General features: G+C 41.2%; 1 protein-coding gene across 3 annotated transcripts in view; it reads right to left on the bottom strand.

Moving 5' to 3' along the window:
* The window catches only part of LAMA1 (laminin subunit alpha 1), a 147,324-nt gene extending 122,820 nt beyond the window's left edge, over positions 1-24,504 (bottom strand). For all 3 annotated transcript variants that reach the window (XM_037008353.2, XM_037008354.2, XM_037008355.2), the window contains exons 1-3: positions 24,299-24,504; positions 1,144-1,314; positions 834-946 (exon numbers count right to left, since the gene is read on the bottom strand). In XM_037008353.2, the coding sequence (XP_036864248.2) occupies positions 834-946; positions 1,144-1,314; positions 24,299-24,368 (354 nt within the window). In that variant the 5' untranslated portion in view covers positions 24,369-24,504. The remainder of the gene's footprint in view (positions 1-833; positions 947-1,143; positions 1,315-24,298) is intronic.
* Positions 24,505-24,735: the final 231 nt, after the last annotated feature.

Genomic DNA, 24,735 nt, shown 5'->3' with positions numbered 1-24,735 from the left:
GAATACAAATCAGAAATTGGGACAATTGCTCCAAAATACCAGCCATCTCTCTTTTTCATCCCTTCCACTCAGGATTTTTATTCTTTTCTTTCACCTTCCCAGAAATACTGGGACAACCCAGACCTATGTCATATTTCTTCCCATTCTCCTATGTGTCTTACAGCAAAAGAGGCTGCAGATGTGGCCACAGCCAACCATACCTTCCTTTCCCAACTCATGCTGAAGGCTTGCCCTTGGAAGTTCAGTCACAGTCACATGCCTCACAGATGGCATGACAGGGTGAGGATGGTCAAGAAGTTTTAAATTACCTCCTTTTGTTTCCTAGCCATATTTTTTGCATACAACCATTAAACAATAAATTTGCACAGCGATGATAGCAAGACAATAGCTCAAATAGAACTGCATGTTTCTTGTCTCTTCACCCCCCATGTGTCTGCTGACATGTAGTACACAGCCTGGCATAGTATCCTCAATAGATGATTGCACCCTTAAAGATAATAATTCTTCAAGACAAAAAACTGTATGAAGGCAAAGATAAATACTGAATTGAAGAGGATTTTGAAACCTAGATCTTGGTGTTCTGAAGATCACAGCTTTTAAGAACCACATGGAAACAATTCCACTCATCTTCTCAAAGACATCTGGGAATGATAAATGTGACAAGAAATGGTACCACGGACTACTTCCCATATATTACTTAAATTCACTGGGTGGAAAAACAATGTGACCAGAATATAAACATGTGAAGAAATAAGCCAGCTTTCCTGCAGGTCATTCGAAGAGCACAACTCAGCAACCTCTAGACATTCTCCAATGGTTCTGTCCTTACCTACCTGTCTTAAGTCCAGGGTGATTGTGACCCAGTGATATTCTCTCCCATTTTGAATGCTCGGACTTTGCCACCAGTTATTGGTGCCATCTATTGCATTCAATATTGGATGGCGTTCTGTTGAAAGAAAATAAAAACATCATTCCTCTCAGTGTTTGGTTTAAATCTTTTAGCTTCCAAACTGCAATGCTGGTGGAAATGAATAGCACTGAAGGTGAACACAATGTTCATGCTTCCTAAAAGAAATCCGCAGTCATCATTTCAAAAAGTACCCATCCCCAAGGGTGCTTCCCAGGAGAAGCAACACAACTTGCCTTTAGGGTGCGCGCTGTTGCCGTCACAGATTCGGCACTGCGCATTCCGCACCGGTCGGCCAGGCACGTGCTCCACAAGTTTGCAGTACATTTCGGGCCCCTTCTCCCCACAGGTCGCATTGGTGCTGATGTGAGCATTGCTGGCAAGATTGAGGATGGCAGGAAACAGGCCTGAAAGTCAAAACTCACCAAATCAGTTCAGCCACTTGAAATTAAAAGAATGGAATTCCTTCATCTCATTTTGCAGGTGAACCGAAAAGAGATTGTATGTCTATGTGCTGAGTGAAGCGAGACTTACACAAAAGCAATACATGAAGTGGTTTCATTTATATGAAATTCTAGGATATGCAAATATCATCTATGAGAAAAAACTCAGAACAGCAGTTGCAGGGCAGGGGTTGACTGAAGGACATGGGAAAATTTTCTGGGGCAATGCTGTGTTCTATGTTTTGATAAAGGTTGGGATTGCACAGGCATATGTAGATGTGAAAAGTCACAGAATGTGTACATCTAACATTTGAGTAGATTTGTGTATTTTACTGTAGGTACATTTTATCTCAGAAAATAAAAAAAAAGAATCATAAAACAAATATTGACAAAAATGCTGAAATGCTTAAAACAAAAATGTATGGATGTCTTCATCTCACTTTGAAATGCATCAAAAAATATGCTGGATTTATGGGTAGATAAAGATGAAACACAGATATGCAAGTGACAGAGAACCCAGAGTCAAATATTTATTGTGGAATCTAGGTGGGAGGACAGAGGTTCACTGTATAATTCTTTCCCCTTTTCTGATTGAAAGGTTTTATAATAAAATGTTGGGAAAGTAGGTTTTAAGACAAGTTTCAAATGATCCAGTGTAGGGGTTTGCCAATGAAATTCAAACAGCTGTCACTTAAAAGTAGGGCATCCATTCTGTACCCACTCTGTTCCCACTGCCTCTGTTAGTACTTCCAAGGTTGTTCCTATAATTAGAATAGTTTTCTCTCTCTTCTATTTATTGTTCTTCTTTGGTGAATGAAACTTTAGTACACAAAGATCTAGGTTTCAAAATCCTCTTCAGTTCAGTATTAATCTTTGCCTTCATACAATTTTTTGTCTTGAGAGATTATTATCTTTAAGCAGCTGGTCCAAACTATTCAGAAAACAATTTTTGGATGGCTGTGAGAAACACAACTCCATCAAGTTCTTTAAGAAATTTGACTTTCTCTTGGTAAAAGAGGATAATAACAGTGAGGATTCCATAAAGTCTAGAGACAGAATGGACGTGGTACCAGAGAGGGAATATTGGTGGGGGAAGAGGGGGTCTGAACTCAGTGGGGCTTCTCTAATTTACTAAAATTTGATCTAAGATCATCAACGAAAATCCTTACTTTATAAAGAACATGCAGTCAGTATTATTTCTGAAATGTTTCTTTTCCAGTGAAATTTGAAAAAGCACAATTTTAGAAATACAGGAGGAGTTCATGTCTTGCATTTTTATTTTTTTAGGTACTGCCTAATATTTTCAATGATCTTCTCTATTAGTTATTTTAATAATTTAAGTTACAGAATAAAATGGTTATTTGTGTATGAGTTAAAGTTGCTACATTAAAAGAACTCACCATGCATCTATTTTTTAAAAAAAACTTATTATGTAGTCTTTCAAAGATTTTGCACATAAAACCAAACTTCCCATTAAATAGTTCTATCCTAATCAAATAAATAGGCCCTTAGACTCTCTATAGAAAATAGATGCTGAATACTTGTATTCTAGAGCATTAGTCTTAATTTTGAAATGTAACAGCCTTACATCATATGCTATGTCTAATATATATATTTTTTCATTAAAAAGTCTTTATGAGTAAACAGATGAATCATTATATTTAATTATGCCAATCCCTAAAGTATTATTTTTATCAACCAGTAGTTAGACACATTTTAGTTCCTAAAGTGACATGTAGTTCTTGGGAGTGTTGCTTCATGGCAAGTGGAGCAGGTATTTTTTCTGTTTGGTACGGAGATAAACACTTACCAGGCTATTCTAGTAATCTGGTTTGAATGTAGCTTATGAACCAATAATTTAAAACTGGTATGGTTTTAAACTGTGATGCTTTATACAAATAGCTAAAATGATGTCTTTCTGGCCCTGTGTCACATATATGCACTTAGACTTGCGGCACAATCAACTCTCTCCATTCCCTTTGTGCAGACTAGCCAGGCGATGAAAAGAAGAAAAGCTTCAGGTCATGGGAGCTGATATAATAGCACATTCTCATCAACAAATACTTCACCAGTTAATGTTCCAACCTCATGTTGTTCTCCCATCCAGATGCTCCACATCAACAAAACTCCCTGCTTCCTGCGCAGGGCTCCCACCCTCTCTAGAGACTGGCAGTGACCTTGAGCTGCTGGCGGGGTGGAAGTAGGCAGGTGTCATGAGGGCACAGTGTTCTCTGTACCCAAGAGTCTGAGCCCCAGGTCACTGAGAAAAAGCTCAAACCTTGTGAACATAAACTTAACATAATTTTGGTGACTAACACCTCAAAATGTAATCAGCATCAGGTAGTCCCTTGTATTAGATAGGTTTTCAAGAACTGCCTATTTCCTTACCTTGCTGATATCCTCAATATCCTTTTAATAAAAGGACAGATAAATTCCTACATTAGCATGGCTGAGTAGAAAAACCTTAAATACTTAATTTCACAAAAATATCCTGGTCGTCTTTCATTAAAACTAAATCTCTCTTCTTAGATAAGCTAGTATTTAAAAAAAGCTACTCAGTGAAAATTATTCCTTCATATTACATTTATGTTCACTTCACAGTTATAGAAAATTTATTATTCCTTGTTGCATGTAACTACATCAGTTGGAGGATGAAAGAAAGTGAGAAATATGTACTAGAGGAACCATGTTTTAAAGGCAATTAAAAAAATCCTTCAGGTTGCTGAATTATTTCCAAGACTACTGACATATTTCAATAAAGGGAAATTACATGAGCTTCAAGCTGGAGGAGGGTTAAGAAATCAAAGGGTGAGAAAGGGCATTGGTCTCAAAAACGTACCAAGAACAAACATTTGATTTTACACATAAAAATCAAAAGCTGAATGAGGGCTGCAGTAGGATACGTATGTGACAGTTTTCCCATTAGCCATGCACTTGATAAATTAGACCATACATTTTTGTTGAAAGACATTACTTTAATTAGTATTACTGTTTATACTAATTTGTATTTTCCCCCATTCAGGACACACAAAGGAATCATTTTTCTATCTAGTTATTTTAACCAGTGGTAATGCCAGACTCCACGAAGCATGAAATAAATTCTTTCTCATTCACCAGCAGTATTTTTTTACTTTTAATCCCCTGTCCTCAAAGCCTGAGTACACTTGGCCTACTGAAATGCATTTCAGGACCATATTAATCTACTGGAAATTCCCTTACTGATATTAGCTGAAAATTTGCCACAAAGCTGACAAACAATTGACTACATTTAATTACCAATGTTTTTACCTGAGAGACTTCAGATAGCTTAATCATTAGAGATTATACTAATCCATATTCAAAATCGATGTGATATTTGGAAAGAAAATGATTTGCAATTCTAAATTGTAGGATCTAGGGTGACATTTTCAGATTTTTTTTCCAAATGAAATTAAAAATTATGAATATTTTATACGGTTGAAAATCAAAATGGCTTTGGCTGTCAAAAGTTTTTATTTTGAAAACTAAGGCTGCTTCTTCAATCCACGGAGAAGTTTGGAAAAATAGGAATGTAAGTTTCTGAATTGAGAAATTTGTGATTTAAAAAACAAAATGTATTTTATTCTCCATTTATCCAACTCTAAATTCCTTTCTCACCCATTTACCCAACTAAACATCTATAAATTGATGAAAGAAGGCTGGTAAAAGTACCCTATTTGCAACACACTCCTTGGAACATGGGAATTGCCTGATTGAACAATAAAAACAGCACCTCTAACAGCTACAAATGGCATTATTCTGTGAAGAATCCTGGAAGCATTTAACACAATTCCAGGGTAATAATATCAAGATGTTCTAATAACATAATGAATATTCCAGGTTAATAATAATAAGGTATTCTAAAGACATGAATTTGAGGAGGATGCATGAATATTTAGGAACATATCCATAGGAGTCAGAAAAAGTGGATAAGAATGCTTGATTGTTTAAAAAAACTTTCCAGGAGAACCTCTTAGGTCTGAAGCACTAAGCTAGGCTCCTCCCTGGGACACAAGGATGAATACAGTGGGCTCCTCCTCTCTCAGGAATAAGGCTCTCACAGCTGGGAGGGAAAGAAAGAGATGTACTCACAGATTCTAATAAGAATAATATTTAAAATGCAGCAGTATTTAAAAGCATGTTAGAAGAGAGAGTCTAAAACTAGAAATCCAGTTAGGCATAACTCAGGCAGAAACACCAGGCCATGTACAGGTGAAGGCAGGTCTAAAATCCTTTCATGGCTCCTCCAATTGTTCTTCCAATCGATTTCAGCGTCCTTCCCTTGCACCTTCATATATCCATTCATGCCCTACTCATCATGCAAGTCAAGCCCACATCTTTCTGGAACTGCTAGCTCATAATGTAAATGTTCTTTGGTCCTGCCTTTAATCAGTATGCACATCTCTGCACTTACCATTTACACAAGGTTGTTAATTTGCTGACCAGTCTCCCTCCAGTTCTTCTCCCCTCAACTAGCCTCCAGAAAAATAAAAACATTTCTTGATTAAACTGTGAGTTACTTCAGGGCAGAACCATGGCCTACTTGCCCTACATTAGCCTCTGGCCTGTGGCATGCCCAATAAAGCCTGAACAAAAGAATGAGTAAATGAAGGAAAGAATATTCTCTCACTTCTAGGTCACAAATGCACAGAACCAGGAGCCTAAACTAGACTCTCATTCCTGGTTCTACCACCAACTGTATGTCTGTAGGCAAACCAATCCTTCAGAGCCTCTATTTCCTCAACTACTAAATAAGTAACTCTAGGAGCCCTTTTTCCTAAAATACTGTGCATTTAGAATTTTGCTTTCATAGGCTATCTGGTAAATTTACCCACCATCTTCTATTTGGAAATTGAGCTAAGGAATTTTTTCTCCATTCAATGTATAAAACAGTAAAGAGAAGTAATTTGGTAGTTCTTTAACCTTCTTGGATAGAAGAACTAAATAGAAATATAAAGTGGCATTAATTTTTTGCTTCTTTAGCAGTTGCTCTTCTGAACTTCTCCCCGAAGAGGAGCAAAAGAGAAACAAATGATGCTTCCTACAATCTTGATCATAAGCCAGAGAGTCCTCGGAGGTGGGTTTTGTTTCCAATCTTCTCCTCCGGCAAGAGTTCTTCCTTCACTCTGGCCTGCTACCCAATAAAAGTATTAATCCCCATTGGGTAGAATTCTCCCTAAACAGTAAGTTCAATTTCACATGGCATATTTAATGTCCAACCTGTGTGTGTCCAGGCTTAAAATGGAAATGTCCATTCTAATCAACTCTATAGAATCCAAACTGTATTAGAATCACTAGTGCCTATGAAAGGCAGCACCAGGTAAGGAGTCAGAACACGGGATTCCTAGCTGTGCAGCCCAGGGTTTCAATTCCAGGTCTGCCAGCTACCAGCTGCCAGTTGTGTGGCCACAGCTGAGAAGCTTTATGTCCCAGTCTCCTTATTTTTGCAGTAAGAATAGTGCATAGATATTTTTGTGGGTGTTAAATAAGACAATGTGGACAAGGGGCTTAATACAGTACATTAATGGCTCACTAAATAGTTGCTATTATTATTTTCAGATTACCCAGTAGATATCACTAGCACAAGTTCCTCAAATTAATTAAACTGTCATGGTTATATTTCATGTATTTGAGTCTCTGTTTCTCTGACTAAATTTTAGATGAAGCTGTTGGTGTGCATTTAAGGGCCACTGAGCCTGACAAATATCTACCTTTAAATAGAAAAAACACTCTCAGCGCAGAGTGAAGTGTGTCAGGAGAGGCAAGCGTGGAGGACAAAGACCGGCCAAGGCGGGGCTCCCTGCGTGGGAGGCCAGAAGGCTGCCTGCTTCCTTCTCAGTTGTCTCCCTTCCCAACTTCCTCTTACCTCTTCTCCAGTTCCTTTTCTTTTTCTTATTGTTCTTTCTGTATTGCCTTTGCAACTCTTGAGGAGTTGTAAATCCCTGTAAGGTTAAATGCACATTTGTAAATCACAATCCTGTCCTCTAATTGTCATGTGAGTTACAAGGGAAGACGCCTCTGAGGAGGTGACACTTGGATAGTTACCTAAAAAATGAGAAGGAGCTAGCCATGCAGGGGCAGTGCTAGATTTTAATACATTTGGTTTTCTTTGTCATGCACTTTTTATGCATTTAAAAACATGCTGAGAACAGGTCTGTGAGCTTTGCCAAAGGTGTCCATTGGCACCAAAAGGTCAAGAACCCTGGAGGAAAAGAATCTTCTGCTCAAAGTTGTGGGCAGGAGCTGACGGCACAGAAGTTGTTACTCTCTTTCCCCCCCTCCTCCTCCCCCAGGAATCTAGTTCATCCCTAGACACAGGCAGCCGGGAGGCCCCTGACTCTCAGATCCAGGTAGATGATGCAGGTGAGGGAGAGGGGCTCCAGCCAAGTCAGGAGTCAGCGGCCTGCTCAGGCAAAGTCCCAAAAGCCCAGGTGGGCCTAGAGCAGCAGCTGCCTCTTGCTCAGGGACTCTAGTGAGGCAGGAGCCCTTCCTGTCTCCAGGGGGCCTGTACCAGATGCGATGATGCCAGGAGGAAACTGATGAGAATTGTCAGGATAGCTTTCAGCCTCCCCCAAGGTAGTGAAACCCCCTTCCTAAAATGGAAGTCACCATCTGATTTCTTGCATTTGGCATTCAAGCTTATTTTCAGGAACACATTATCTATGAATACTGAGCATATATGATGTGGGCATACGTGAAGAGAGAGAGCAGTAAACTGAGGAAGGTTTAAGTTGAAATAACAGTATAGTACACACATGGCCCCTAAATATGCTCAGGAAGCTATTTACAAGCAGTGGCAAAATTCATCTTAACACAAACTTTTTTCCAGAAAACAATACAAATACACCAGTATAGTATGAAGTAGGTGTATATGCAAAATAAGCATAAATGAACCTGTTCTCCCACTTTCACTTCTGGTTCATCAGCAGCTGACAGGGGCTCCTTGCAATAACTGGTCTGTATTTCTCTGTTCCTCTCCCATGAGAAACCTGTGATCAACATTTAGTCAAATAGAATTTTAAAGAAATTCTATTTCAAGTTAATGCACATAAATTAACAATCAGGTTAACCACTACTAAATGAACTTGTTTTGCCTATCAAATACCAGCATTCTCAGAATGTCTAAATAATAAAACATCAAAAGTAATGTTGAAATATATGAAAGTATTGTTTACTTGGTATTAAACAGAGGTTTTTTTCCCAATGAGAATTATTCAAAAGTTACCGGTTAATTATTTTACATCTCAAAATTCTAACCCTTGGGATCATTTTTAATGACCTGAGTCATCCTAGGAGCCCTTTTAGCTCCAGAGACAAGCATCCACTAGTGAATGGCTCCCTCCCACCCCCTCCTCTACAAAAGCAAATACTTGGTTTTTGGATTAAACCAATTTAATCATTGATGGCTGTTAGTAAAAGAAAAGCTTTAAGATATTCCTGGGATTCCAAGGCCTTTTCCAGCACAGTGGGGAAAAAAGGAGAGGGGGGGAGGAGAGAGAAAAAGAAAGACCCCACATAAACAGTGGGAAAAAATCAAATCCAAATTCCTGGGAGTTTGGCATTTAACACGGTTGACTTTTTTCTTATGTGGGAAGATGAAGAAAAGTTTAATCTCAGAAAAAGCAGAGGGATTGTGGAGTGAAAGGCCTCAGCGGGGTTGTGCTGAGTGCCATTTCCATAGCAATGGGCTCAAGGTGTCCTTGACAAAGACAGAGGTTTTCCCTGAAAGATAAATAAGCAGTAGGAACAGGCCAGGCACAAATACTCTCAGTAGAAAATAGGGCCTTATCGCGCCTCCTCTTCCCACAAGGCTTATCTAATGCTTATATTCCATGACACTGCAGTTTTTGATTCAGTGTATAAGAGAAAAAGAAAAAATGTCTATAATTCAGCATATAATAGAAAATACTCTAATTCACTCATTTGGAAGTGGTCTTCTCAATTTAAATATTCAACCCAATTGAAAACATTACTGCACATAGGCAAAACACAAAAGCATCTCAACATGTATTTTTAAATTTCATATCATTCCCATTGCCCTAGAAAGGAACTACCCTTCCTATCTCCCTCCAAATCCCTACAGGAGTGAGCTCAGCTGAAGGGAAAGTCAAAAAGCAAGAACAGACTTTAAGTTGAATTTTGACATCCTCGTTGAATTAAAATGTAGTTTTATTACATTTTGCTTATATCATTTACAATGATTGCAATGTTTATATTATTTGTTAAGTGATATATAAATGATATAACATCAACTAAAACAATTCCCTAAAACAATTCTCCTACAAACCCCTAAGGTCTTAGTTTCCCCTTTCTCCTGCCACTTCCATGTTCTATTATGTATATTTTACTTGCTTATGCTTTAAAACTTTGGCATCCCTGTTTAAGAATATTTTCAGGGTCACTTTAAGGGTGTGTGACCAGTGAGGCCACCCTTGGTTTAATGCTTTGCTGAAACTGTCTTGAAATTGTTCATGACTTAAACAAGGGGCCCCACATTTTTGTTTTGCACTAACTCAAATTATGTAACAGGTCCTGAATGTGTTTGTGGTTGCTCCAGTTGAGAATTGTACTTACAAGTGTCCACATATGTCTAACCAAACCATTAGGCATTCAAGATGCCAAATGCATCACCACCTCTTACTGATCCCAGGATGATGTCCCCAGGGTGTCTGATCCACCAACTTAACAGTGCTTTTTATTCTAGCACATATCTACAGGGACATCTTCCAAACAAAAACATCACTTGAGATATCTTCCACCTTAGACACCAGCAATTGACAAATACATTAACCACTAAAATCAAAAGTACACAGAGTTGAAATCTCTTGGTATCATCCTCAGAGGGTAATATTGTATTTTCTCAGTTCCAGTGCCATTGTTTTGTTTTCAGAAGGTGGGCTGCTCTTCATATAGATGTACACATTTAATGTGATAGTTTTCTCTTTTCAAAAAGCTGTTACTAAATCAAGAATGCATACAGGAATTGTATTCAACGGTCTCCAGTTCTTTGCTTTGCATTTTCTCTTCAACCTGGATTCTGTTCCTTCAAATAACTAAAAATGCCCTTTTCAAGGTCTCCATCAACTTCCATCTTGCCACACTCAACATGCATTTCATTCTCAGTTTACTCGACCTTGCAGTAGCTTTTGTCCAAATGACCTTTCGGTCTTCCTTAAACCCTGTCTCCCTTGGCCTCCATCATACTAGACTCCTCATTTTCCCTCTGTCACGGTGACTTGTCACTCTGCTAATTATCGTAGAGGTCTCCACACGAGCTGACTTCCTGTGGAAAGCAGGAGATGGCTCACTCCACATACAGACACATTCTCATGGGGAAAAGTGCGAAGGAGTATACTTTCCCTAAAAGCTATCTACCAAAACAAGAGAGGCAACATAGAGTATACTCGGTGAAAGGCTGGCACGGGGTTTCTACCCTACGTACACAACACATCTTTGTTCACTGTTATTAATTCATTCTAATTTAGATATTGATATTAAAAATGCATCACACGTGTAGGAAGTGAAAACACTGGGTCCTGGAATTAGTGGAATCTCAACAATGTCTAAAAGAAAACCAGCATTAAGTTTAGTAGGGATAAGTGCAGGACCTTCCATTTGTCCCCCAAATCCTCCTGCAAACAGCATAACCTTGGTGAAGGTGGAAAAGATATTTTAGTTCATTGTGATAAGTACACACATGTAAAAACAGTGCTGTGTAGAAGCCTGATCTACAGTTGAGTAAATAAGGCCATACCATTAAAGAGAGGAGAATATGACTCCTAGCATCCACAAATTTGATAATTATAACCTACACACAAGATAACTGAAAGTCATTCTGTGCTCAGCTGTGTAAAACGAAAGTTGAGAAGTGCTTCTCAAACTTGTACATACACAGAGCACCTGGACATCTCACTAAAAATGCAGATTCTGATTCTGCAGGTCTCCTGTGGGGCTGGGATGCATGGGTCATGGCTAAGCATCTCCCAGGGGCTGCTGCTTTATCATTAAATAGAAAAAATGCTTCAATTAAAACAAAACAAAGGTTTTTTGACTTAATACAAAGAGAAAAAATCTTCAGGAGCTCCAAAATAAAAGACACAACATAGAACAATGTTTTATTAAATCTATTAAAACAAACCCATGGTTTGATTTATAAGCCCTGTTCCATCTGAATGTTTCTGCCTCTGACCTGGGTCATTCAGACTGAAAATGATGCTGTTGAGGATACGGTGAAAATGCTTACAGTACAATGTTAAAATGTAAAAGAAACTCTAATATTTATGTAACACTCTACCTCTGACAGGGAGCTGCCCCTTTAAGCTGCGTCTTGCTGGTTGCTGGTATTCTGTACAGGTGTCTTTTCAGAGCCTGAAGGGAGGGCTTTGCATGAGGACAGGTGGTCAGAGAGAACAGCATGACACCTAATGTATAGTTGAGCTTTCAAGAGAGCATCTAGGTCTAGGTGACAAGAGGAGAAGGAGGAGTTTTCAAGGGAGCCTCTGAGGGTGAAGGCAGGGCCATTCCCAGAAGGTGGGGCCGTCTCCCCTTTCTAATGCAGGAAGCAGCTAGAGAGAGGTGGGGGGTCAGTGTGAACAGGCCTGCTCTCCCTCTTCTTTGTGAAGCATTTTTTTCTATTTATTTATTTAATGATAATTGCCATAGCTCTCCAAGACCTTGATGCAGGATGAGGAGTCTGGAGTTCTGGTTAAAATAATGACAGAGAAACTGCTGGAAGAAGCGTGATCTTACCAGTCTAATGATCTTCATGCCAAGGCTTGGCTGAATTGGCCAGCCCCAGAGCATTAGAGCTGGAAAAAAACCAAGAGATCATTTAATCTTTTGACAAAGCAGCAGTTGAAATATTATTTTCCTTTTATTTTCTAAGTTCTTTCCTTATTTTTATTATGATAATATAGGCAGGGGAAATTTCTTTCACCTCCACATGAAAGTAATGAAGAGATCAGAATCTGACTGGACCACATTAACAAATTGCTCTCAAGTAAACCACATTTATATACATCTTCCGTAATACATTTTCTTTTAGAATAAGCCAGCAAAAACGTAATGGCCTATCCTTACTACACAGCCCACTGTGATTCCCATACAGGTTTGCCCTTCTTTGCAAACTGCAGGTCTGTAACTGCTGTGCTGAGGAACAGCAAGGGCTCGCCTCCCTCCCCTGTTAGCGCCTCAGCACAGAAGTCCCTCTGCTTTTTCCTCCAGCCCTGAAGGTGTTGGCAAACAGAGGAGCCTAATTTGTTTACAGGAGAATGTCAGCTCTTCTTTCAACTTCTGGATCTAAGCTCCCAAGCTGTGTAAACAGTATGTCTTTGAATGTGGCGTCCACGTCCTCGTGGGTCTGTGATTCCCAATGGGTTCTCCTCCACTTCAGCGTGCTGACAATCACTCAGACTGAGGACATCAGCTGAGGTTTGATTCATGCTGACTTCATGACGAAGCATAAATGATAACCTGTGCAATATGTGAAAGTTACTTTAAGATACTTCAGTATAAAGGCCATAATATTGTATGTGTGGGTCTCCGTGTGTGTTTGTGTGTCTTAGGTTAAACTACCCAGATGCAGGTAGCATTAAAATGGGGATGCACCCTCCAGGGGTAGTCAGCTGGTGTTCCAATCAGGAAGACTGCCCATTTTCCAGAAGAGCCCACCCTGGTGTTCTGTTATCTGTCTCTAATACCACCAACACTTTGCTAATTAGCAAGGAGAATATCAGCAATGGCTGATTAGTAAAATTAATGGATTGTTAATGGCATGATGAATAATAGAAATGGATTCCATTAGAGAAATACATGGTAGTCAAGAGCTCTATGTAAATTAAAAAATTTTAGAGGGACTTCCAGATATAGCAGAGTAAAGAGGTTGACAAATCCTCTCTTGAAGAACAATTATATAATTGGACAAAATTTTCAAAAACAACCATTTCAGGACTCTGAAATCAACCCAAGACAAAGAGCAAATTGGAAAGCTTTCCTTTAGGAAAAGCTGCTAGGCTCTCAGGTAAGACAAGTGGAAGTGATCAGCCTTCTACTGGGCTACTCCCTCCTCAACCAGTCCTGCAGTCGGCCGTGGTAGATGACCTGGGCTGGGTGAGCAGGAAAATCAGCAGCTCCACTGCTGGAGCTGGGACAGCCAACTTCACTTGGAGCAGAGAGTGGACACGTACCCAGTGATGTTGTCATAAAAGGCGTAAATTCAGCAGAAAATGGAAAGGCTAAGCCAGCAGCTCTGCTAGCTTAAGCGTGCAATCCCAGAAGAGGCAAGCTACAGCCAGCTGGCCAGCCAAATGCTTAACAGGGAGACCCTGGAAACATGGGTGCCCAAGAACGGCTAGATCAGGTCTCCATACATGCCAGGTTTCACATTGAAAAGAATAAAATACTTAGGAAAAATTTTAGCAGAAGAAATTAAAGACCAATACACTGAAAATTATAAAACATTTATGAGAGAAGAAAGACCTTAACCAGTGAAGGGATGATTTATATTCATCATTAGGAAGACTCAGTATTCTTAGACAGCAGTTCTCCCCAGACTGACTGACCTTCAGATTCGGTCTAATTGCTATCAAAATTCTGGTTGTCTTTTTCTGTAGAAACAGACAAGCTGATACTAAATAAATGCAAAGGACATAGAACTGTTAGAGCAATTTAGAAAAAGTGAACAAAGGCTTATACAATCTATTTTAAAATTTACTATAAAGCCAAAGGAATCCAGACAGGGTGGTGTTAGCCAGACATATGCATCAACGAAACAAAATTGTGTCCAGAAATGGCCAATTGACTTTTGGCAAAATGCCAAGGCAATTTTGTCTTTTCAACGAATGTTGTTGGGACCAATGGATATGCACATGCGAAAAATGGATTTAGACCCTGGTAAGCTGATGTTCGGCCCAAGCTATGTTTTTGTCATCATCCGGTGGTTGGACTGTGGGGGAGCAGCCCATCCTCCTGCATATCACACTTCTCGAGTGGAGACTGCTATTCACCCAAAGGGCCCTAAGTATTTTATATCTCAGATGGCCTAGGTCAGCTGACAACAGAAACTAAAATGATATTTATTTTCTTTACTAATTGATTCCTTTAAATACCATTTTGGAATTATTTTAATAATGACTTTGAAATTACTTCAATTACAGAAACTATCTTATGCACAAATTTCCAGGGAACACTGACCGCCTAAAATGAGGCACATCTTAATTTAGTCAATTATACTAATGAAAACGAAACCAACAAAATTGGAAACCACTAAAGACACAGGATATGTCATGCTCATATTCCCAGAGAACAGGTATTCTTTCATTCAGTAATAAGTGATTTTTATCAAACAAAAATCCATCTGTGACATAAATTCTGCATGTCTTTGTTCTGTCCAAGAGAAGACAAGGATGGCTTAGCCCAGAATGCCCAAAGGAGAACAGCTGTTGCCCCACTTAACCAAAGTCTCCAAATGCAGGAAGGTAGAGTTCTTTAAAAAAATAAAAATAAAAATAAAAGCAAACCTCCACTTTATGAATATATAACCACAACAGCTATTCAACAAATGCCAAGAAGTTTGAAGTCATGCAAAATAGAGTATTCTGAAGTCACACTCTTTAAACTAAAAGGAAACCCCATGCCTTGGAATGGACTGAGTTTGCTTTCTGTTTATAGTGATACTATTTAACGCACTAAGTAGTTAAAATGTTGTTCCAGATTCTGAAACAAAAATCTCTCCTGGATCTGAACCCATGAACACACTTAGTAGGATGCTTTGAGCACTTCTCACACTTACTTGACTACAAGGGGTGCAAAAATCACTGCTCATAAGTGTGTGGAACTTTCTAGAAACTTAACTGCTTGTTGAATATGTAAGTTAATGAATTTCTGGCTTGAGATACCTAGAAGTCAGTGGCTCCAAATCTAGAAATAAGATGTTTTTAAATGTAATCAGAGTTTTAAGCCTGTACTGAATATTCATCATCAGTCTAAATTATTTTAATTTCAAAAATGTAATCTATTTTTTTATTTGTACTGAGTTGGTAAATAGAAAAAAAACAGATTAATAATCTCTTTAAGTTATTAGGTCCCTCCTGATTATCAGATTCTGTGGCTTTTCCATATTTAGACCCCCATCTGGGAGCACAAAATGTATCTTGACTTGTGCATTCATGGCTTGTGCACTTAAAGGCCTTGGAAGGGAGGGACTCAGCACTAAATAATGACTGCTCATGGAACGTGTTTAATAACTTTTGGATGAATTAATTAAAGAATGAAAAATAATTTAATCATTTAACTCTGCAAGGCCACATCTTATCCCAAAACATGAGGGACTCGAAATGTCACATTTGATCAGGAGGGTTGCCTTCAGCAGTGACCAAGTCAGCAAAGTGAGACTGAAACTGTGCTCATATAAACAGTGCAATAATTCATAAACACCAACTGAGCACTTACCAGGGACAAACTGATGAACAGCTACTGGACACAAAGGAAGAATTGACTTTCTCAGAGCAACTTCAATAACACAGTCTCTGCATGCAGGGATCATCACCACCGAAGTGTGAATTATCACCCCCACTTCACAGAGCAGTTTGAATAGCATTAAGCAAACCTGAAGTGAACCAAAACTGTGGGTCAGGTTGTGAGTATTCAGTATTTGTATGTACAAAGCATTAGACTGCAGGTTGTGGCCAGCACGATGGGATCAACGCCCCAATGTGCACCCCATGTTAGGGACTATTACCAAGTACTGTATCCCTTTTCCATGCCTGCATTGCTGTGTAGTGGCATTTACTGGCACAGCAAAGTTTATGATGTTAACTTAGTGGCTTTCAAGCTGGGCTGCACAGTGAAATCATCTGTGGGGCACTTTTGAAATGCAAATAACCAGGCATCACCCAGATCACATAAATTATAAACCCTGGACACTGAAGTTATTAAAATTTAATGTGCAGCCAGGAAAGAGAACTTCTATATTAGCTGTGCCTGCTTCCTAGAGCACGCAGAAGAGCTAGTCAAGCAGCTGAACTCTGAGTTCCCCAGGAAAGAAAGGAAGCCTAAGGAAGCAGATATCACCCAACAGGGTGTTTGGTGTAGAAGCTGATCCTGTGACTCCACTAAGGCCTGAGCACCTCTCTACCCCTTCTCTTCCACCTCTCCCTGCCACACAACTTGGCCTATACACCTCAATATGAACCTACGTGACTAAGCAAGCAACATATAGACAGTAACTTCCACCACTATGACTTCAATCCCTCCATTCCTTCTTTGACCATTATTTTTCATGGACAACATTTTATTTCAATATATGCACTTTTCTGCTCTGAGGACTTCAAAAACAAGTCCACCAAGAATGTTAAGAAGTGCCCTGGAATCATAGTGAGGAAGGCAGCTGAGACTGGGGTCCCCAAGACAGTCTTGAACAATCTTGACTGCGGATCCTAATACATGTTCACTGCATGAACGAATGAGAGAATAAATGAGTGGGCAAATGCAGGTAAAAATTAGAAAACCTGAACAGAAATGACAATCTCCCAGGAAAATATTATTTCCTACACCCAAGGAGATATTAATTATTTAAAATGCCAACTCCCTTAAAGAAAAGCAATGGGAGATTCCAAAGACATTTCACAGGTTAGTGGGTTTCTTGAACTCTCCCAACCCAACTTTCTAGAATGAACAAATATGTGCCAGTGGGGCCAGGAGTGGAGCTGTAAAGAGTAGGGAAAACTACATTTTTTTTTAAAAAGGTATAAACTTCTAGATTTAAAATGAGTGAGTCCTGGGGATGTAATGTACAGAATGGTGACTATAGTTAATAATGCTGTACTGTACTTTTGAAAGTTGCTAAGAATGTAAATCTTTGAAGTCCTCATCACAAGAAAAAAATGTTAACTGACCTATTGTTGTGATCATTTTGCAATATCTATAAATATTGAATCATTATGTTGTATACCTGAAACTAATAGAATGTTATATGTCAATTAGACATTAATTCTTTTTTTGAAAAAGTGCCTAAACTAGAGATTCAGAATAAAGGGGCTAATAGGTTAGAGAGTGGGAATTTTGAGGGGTGGGGAAAGAGGGCTAGTCCACCACAGGTCACAGCAACAAAGACAGGAAGTAAGCCAAGCAGCAGAGAGTTCTGGAAACATCTATTTAAACCACAAACTCAAAAGGATCAGTTTGAAGACCAGTTGGAAAAGTCTTTGTACTTGTGGATACCAAAAATGGGAATACGATTTTTTGAAGCATGGATTCCAAATCCCTCCTAAACCTGCCAAATGGCAAACCCTCTGGCGTGAAATCCAGGAGTTTGGAGGACCTCAGGCCCAGAAAGGGGCCATCTCAGGTCTGCCATCCAGAAAACTAGGTTAGGGTTTTATCATTGTTAAGGCACCCCTTCCACCTCTGGAGCATCTGTGGGCAGTACTGCCCCCTTGCTACCAAAGATGCAGTCTTAGCACTAGAATCCGGTACCCTCAACTTATCTGTGTACTGAAAGAAGTGCTGGGAGCTAAGGTTTTGAACAATGAAGGTAAAATGTCCCTTCTTTTTTATCTTGACCGTCAGCATTCTGGGCAAGCCATCCAAAGAGGACCTGGTAACTCTGGCTGGGAGCCCTGACGTATCACAAAACGCAATGCAAATTAAGATACAGGACAGGTGAGAAAGATCAAAATAACAAGGCTGTCCTACGGCAGTAAGCTGGGCACTGTGCATGGGTGGTCAGGTTAGGGGTTACGTAAGGAATGGGGTGCAATTCAAGTAAGAGAGTGATGCGAACAAACCACGCAGCTATAAGTCAATACACCAGTTGCAGTTAGAGAGGAAGGAGCCATTCAGGATAGAGAAAGGTGTGGATGAGGGCTAATTGGCTGTGAGCGCCTTTGCAGGGATTCGGAGGAGTGGCTATGGTCCCTGGGCAGGAGTTGGAAGGGAATGAAGCAGAGGGGTGTATTGCAGGGGCGGCACTAGCCTATCTGCAGTGGGAGGCTAGATTAAGAGAAAGGGTGCTGGCTAGCATCTGACACTTACTACACATGGCTGGCTATAGTCATTCAGACAGCTGGTGATCGATCACCTGCAGTGGCAAAGGCAGAAACAAACAAAAAACAAAAAATCAGGGAATTTTTTAAAGGAAAAAGAAAAACACAGAGGGACAATTTGGATAAGGGGATACAGGAAAAAAATAAAAGAAAAGGAAGATGAAGGCAAGGTAACAGGAAGAATGTCATGAACTGGGAGGAAAAGGGAGGGCAGCCATCGGAGCAGGGAAGAATTCCTGTGCGGGGCCTGAGGTCACAAGACCATCGCTTTTTGGTAGTTAAATTCTGTCATTACTAAAAGATTGGAAGGCATTTAAATGTGTGGTGTATAATAATCAGCATTGTGGTGTGAAGTTTTTCCCTTTCTAAATGTTCTCTTTGAACTAAAAATGATCTGCTAAACTTAAGTATCTTCTTTATCATTGTAGAGAACTTGCCAAGATTCTGGCAGGGTTATATGGAGCAATGGAACACAATGCAGGAAATAATCTAGTGATGGGAAAAGATGGCACTTTCCATAAACTCTTATTGTTCTAAATTTGATGTTCCCACCAGAAATACAGAAGGCACAAAAATTTGAATCATACTGTCTGCTGGGACAACAGATTAGGCTTTAAAGATAACTTCAGGCATGAAGAGATTCAACCTTGAGATAGTAGATTCAGAGAAGAAAAAATTACACACACACACTAAAATCAGGATCTTACGTATTTCTGCACCATCGTTTCTGGATTAACACTCTGAGACAAATGCTTACTGAGGCAAGATGTTTTCCAAGCTGATTTAGAGTCTCACTGCCTTCATTGTCTGTCCCCTGCCCCCAGGCAAACACAAAAGCACTGGGAACAAGTTAACCCAAACAAAGCGCTCCTGATTCAGCCTTGAGAAAACAAAGACTCAAGTGGAAGGGTTCTGTGCTATCAAATGGTTCCTCTGGGCACTGACAGTCACGCTCAGTATAAAGGACTGAAAATGCAATGAACCCAGCCATAGTGCCATAGTGCGGTGTCTCACGCTGAAACAGCCCCTGGCAGGCGTGTTCCAACAGAACCCAAGTTCATGACCTTAATTAAATGACTTCTATAAAGAAGTAATTAAATAATTTCTTCTCCTCGTTAATTTTGAAATGCATTTTATTTACTCAATTACCCATGGATACATATTAGTATTTTAGAAGTAAAACAAGTAAAAGAATGATTTGCAAACACATAGACTACATAGGCCTTTCCTAGGAGACTTCTGTTTCTCTTGTTCATCCATACATTTATGAGGAATATAACTAAAAATTTCACCTGAGGCTTAAGATTGAGAATTCTCTCTGGTCTCCAGTTAACTTCTGTATGCAAAGTGCAGGCTTAACTCTATTCATCAGAAATTATTTTTTTAAAGTGAAAATTTTCTGTGTCTGCCATAGGTGTTCCAGTAACAAATCATACTTACTGGTAAAAAAATAATGCACTATCTTAAACTTCTAATGGAATTATTCTCAAACGTGACTCCTCTACATCATAAATCTCCTAAAATGTATTTTTAAAAAGTATCTCCTGCTCAAGGACTAGCTTAAAGTGCTACAGTAAACAATAACTTTAGAAGGGGTGCAATGGCATGAAATCAATCGATGATCTATTTTTTTAATTCTGAAACATCTAGGAAACACTGCTGTAACAGCTCTGTCAAAGCCTATGTTGGCAGGGACAAGTTGCAAGGTGAAAGTTTACAAGTATGTACACTCATTTAGTGATGTATTAACACCCAGCAAGAGGCACATTGCAGAACAAGTATGGAGAGGAGGGCAATGGAGAAATGAATATGATTCTATGTTTTGTCAGAAAATAACTGGTACCTCCCTTATGCTATTAGGGAAGAAGTAGGTTTCATGAAGTAGCGTCCTTTTTAAGAGTTACATGAAGAAACATGGATGGAAGGATACTCAAGAAACCAAAAGCAATGTTTCCTCAGAAGAAGGTAACAAAATCAAGACTTGACCTTTTTCCATCTATCCTTTAGTGCCTTTTGAAATCTGTGCCATGGGCATGCAACACTGACTGAAAAACATTTTTTTAAGCTGGATTCATAAGTAAAGATACTCAATTCAATCTGGTTCAACAAGATTAGATGGCTGTTAACTGCAAGGAACATTGCAAAGCAATAAACATACTTTATGAATACAACAGTCATTGACTTCAAAAAACCCAAGCTGGTGGGTGAGATAGAGAAGCTGGCCAGTTGTTTACACCTCCAAGACAAGGATAAAGATAATCACATTAAATGGACAGAACACTGGAGTTCAAGGAAGAGCACCTAAAAATACTTCAGCATTAGGGGACCAGGAGGGTTTTCCAGGGTGCTAGACTACACTGGCACTTAAAAGTCCACCTGCCAGGAAACACTGTGAACTATGAATAGGTGCAGTATGCCAAGATAATACCCCTTGGCCCTGGAACAGCTAAAGTCCAAGTCTCCTTGGTTTACTCCTGATATGATACATGCCATTGTCATTTTGTGTGTGCATGTTATGAAGTGAGGAGTCTGGCAAATGTTAGTCTAAGCCCACAGGATGGTGTTTCTAGAAAAATCAGAATGGTGGCAGTACTAAGGGAGAAGGGGAAAGAGGGAGGCTGAGTGAGAGAATCATCACAGTATTTCATGGGAAAAACAATTTCTGAGCCTAGCTGGCAGTGGGGACAAACAATGGGAGACAGTTTTGCAGATTTTCAGGTGGTAAGACCAACAAGTCTTAACGACCAAATGAAGGTGGGCAGTGAAAGAGGAAGGGTGTCCAGGATAGCAAGCATGAACGTCAGGCATCAACAGTAAGAGCCATCATCATGGGTTATATGCCCATGACAATGACAAACAAGCACAGCACTGTCCAACATTCCATGTGTTACTAAACTACATTAATCCTGTCCATTTTATAGACAGGAAGATTGATATTCGGAGATGTTTAGAAATTTAACCAATGTCATGGCTCATCAAAGTGACAGGTCTGGTATTTGGGCCCAAGACTGTTTGATTCCCAATTAAGACTCCGAATTTCTGAACAATTATGCATCCCAGAGAATATAGCTTGGAAGAGGGCCTCCCCAATAGTTCTGTGTAAAATACTAATAATGATGGTTGTAGATATTGCTTATTGTGGGCTAACCCTGTACCATGCACTGCTCTAAGCACTTTTCTTTCATTGTTTCATTTGATCTATAGTATCTCCAGGAAGGCATTATTATTCCCATTTTACAGATGGTAATACTAAAGCACAGAGAAGTTTTAAGTAACTTGCCCAATTTCCCACAGGTAGTCAGACCAATAAAACAACGAAAGCTTAAAGATGTATCTTGTCATTTCCCCATAAAAACTTACTGAATATCCATAAGACTTTGTGAAAGATTGAATATCAGTAAGAGTTGATAAAATGGGAGGATATCTCAAGGATGATTTCCTTGAAAGAAGTGGTCACATAAACATATCATGATACTGCCTCATAAAGCAATTAAAGAGAGGCACAAAACACTCTTCTGGAAGTTTACTTTATATCCTTCTTGCATTTGAATTCATCATGCTAATTAACCACGGATAGAGGCTTTGTATTTAATGTCTGATAAGAGGAAGGGAAAAAGGAATGTGCCAAAGTGTAGGATATGAGGAGATGGGCAGTGATTTTATTACAAATATTTTTGTTCCCAACTGTTAAAATCAATATTTTTGTATTGACCCTTTCTTGGTGAATAAGCTACAGAAAAGGAAAATGCACCTTTGAAATCCATTCAGGCACACACACTTTACTGTGGAGTACTTACATGCTAAATTTGAATACTATGTCATTTAGGAGAATGAAGTAAACTTTCTTCTATTCATACAATAGATTCCTCCCCCACTGCCCCAATACTTGGGATTACCTATTTTTACTTAGAGAAAAAAAAAAAAACAGTGCAATTTAACACAAAGAGTTAATGGCCAACCTGTAAAGCAACTATAATTCTGTCATTGCCAGCTATGGACCTAAAATTATTTTTTGAAAGATATTATCTCTGTTTAGGTTTAGGAATAGCTCACTTTAAAAGGTTCCATTTCAAGGGAATTGAGGCACTAGGTCATATGCTCTGTAAATTGTAAAGTAATACAGACGAGGCAGAAGTGACAGGAACTTCTAATAATCTGAGTGCTATTATACAGTGGTCATTTCCAAAAATATAACTACCAGATACCTAATTCAGTAATGATGCTGGTCAGGATTCATTTATTATTTTACTATGATCAAAAGATACCATTTCATTACTGATTCATGGTATACACATGGGGCACAAAGTTATTACTTTTTAAATGAATACTCCTTCAAAAATGCTTCTGAGGAAGGGTGATGGTCGATGGGGAGGCAACCGGCAAGCGGTGTGAAACATCGAAAGGCTCCCGCTGTGGGTGGTTTTCCACAGCCTCTGAAGCAGGAAAGCCCCTGGGGCCCCACTTTCTCCAAACACCATTCATAACCGCCCCGGCCAAGCGCTGAGCCCAGAGGGGCACGGGAAACTGTCAGGGCATCTCCTCAGCCCAGGACTTTCAATTTCTTAGAACAATAAAGCTGAGTCAAGCTGCTCTCTCTCCACCGTGTGGGAAACCGGGTCTTGCTCACTTTCAGCAACCTGCTAGAAAAGAGTTAGGCTGGCAGCCCCAAGCCTGTCTTTCTTGCACTCATAACTGTGTAAATTCCCTCCATCCCAGCCCTAGCTCCGCGCAGAGCAGAAGCCGAGCTATTCAAAGCTGTGCTGCCAGCTCCGGTCCAGCGCTTTCATCATGAATGCTTGAATGAATGAGATGGTTTTGTTTCTGCAGAGTTCACAACTTAGCACAATGCCTAAACACATTTTTCCCACCAGGGCTTTCCACATTCCGCTTACTTACTTTAGAACCTTAACTTTTTGTTGCTGTTTTTTTATGAAATGTGTACTTGTGAGAATATGCCCATGGTTCAGTGTTGCATACATTAAGCTGTTTTCAACAAATATTTGTGGCCGGCTAACCAACACGAAGCGACGTGGGGGAAACTAACCCCATGGACCGAGTGGGGAGTGCGGCTGTCCGCAGAAAGGGAAAGAGGGTTTCTCCTTCCATTGACAGAAGCTTGGAAAATTCGCTTTGAGTTTCTGTTCTTCCCAATCCTTGCCGCAAGAACCACTGTACGGTGCGGCGAGTGAGCATGCGAAGTCCTCCCCGGGCCGCCGCGCCCTCACCGCGGAGTGCCCGAGGTCTAAACCTGCGGGGAAAGGGGCCAGTTTGGTCACTTGGGGGCACTGCGCAAAGATCGCGGTTTCGGAAGCTCATCTGCCCCCCTCGGCCGCCGTCTGCCGGGGCCGCGCCGGCGGGGTCCCTGACCCGGGACGGCTGGCTAGGGGCGCGCTTCCCGCCGCGGCGTCTCCCCACTAGCCGACCTGGGCCGGGAGTGGCCCCGAGGGGCGCGTGCCTTCTCGGCCGCGGTCGCCGGCTCTGTCTTTCCCTCCCTGGACAATGAGGGCGCCCCCGGAGCACGTCCTTCCCACTCATTCCCCGCCCCCACCGCAAGCCTCGCAGCGCCGCGCGGCTCGCTTTGCTGGTGCTCGGGAGCCCTGTGTCCTGGGCTCCAAAGCTCAGAGAGGGCTCCCCGCGCCAGAGCTCGAGGTGTGTAAAGCCCCAGGGTCCCGTGAGGGGCTGCGCCCAGCCGGGTGGCGTCCCCAGGCCTCCCCGGCTCAGTCCTGGAGACGCTTCCCAGGGGCCGCGCGTGAGACCCACGTGTCCGCTCCCGGGTCGGAGGTGAGGCCAGGATGCGCGCACCGACCAAGAAGCGGCAAAGCAGCGGGCTTTGTCCCGCAGCCTCCCCGGCCCGCCGGCGACCGGGGCTCGGGACGACCCGGGCTCACCTCTCTGCTGGCACCGCGCCGCGGTCCAGAGCAGCGAGGCCAGGAGCGCGACCCCCGCGCAGCCGTGCATCTCGCCGCCGCCGCGTGGGAGGGCTCGGGGTAGAAGGCCGCCGCGCGGAGCCGCTCCGCAGAGCGCGGGTCTGCCCTCCTGCCCGCCGGCCCCTCGGACACACCCCCCGCCGACCTCGGCCGCGCCGGCCCCTCCCCGCCCGGCCCCGGCCCGGGAGACCCCTCCCCCAAGGGGGGGCCCTCCTCTGCCCGCGGGAACGGGCGGGGACCCGCCGCTCCTGGGCAGCGCTCGAGCTGTTCGGGGTCCGGCGCGCTACCCAGGGCGACCCCTGCGTGGGGCTTTGGGGGCAGAACTGCGGTGCCGCCCGGTCGGAGTTGGAGGGTGGTAGAGAAAGGGGGCTGGGGAGGAGGAGAAAAGCTGTGGAGTA

Source organism: Manis javanica, chromosome 9 (genome assembly GCF_040802235.1).
Source record: "Manis javanica isolate MJ-LG chromosome 9, MJ_LKY, whole genome shotgun sequence".
NCBI lineage: Eukaryota > Metazoa > Chordata > Mammalia > Pholidota > Manidae > Manis > Manis javanica.
This window is presented reverse-complemented; position numbering and strand designations above follow the sequence as displayed.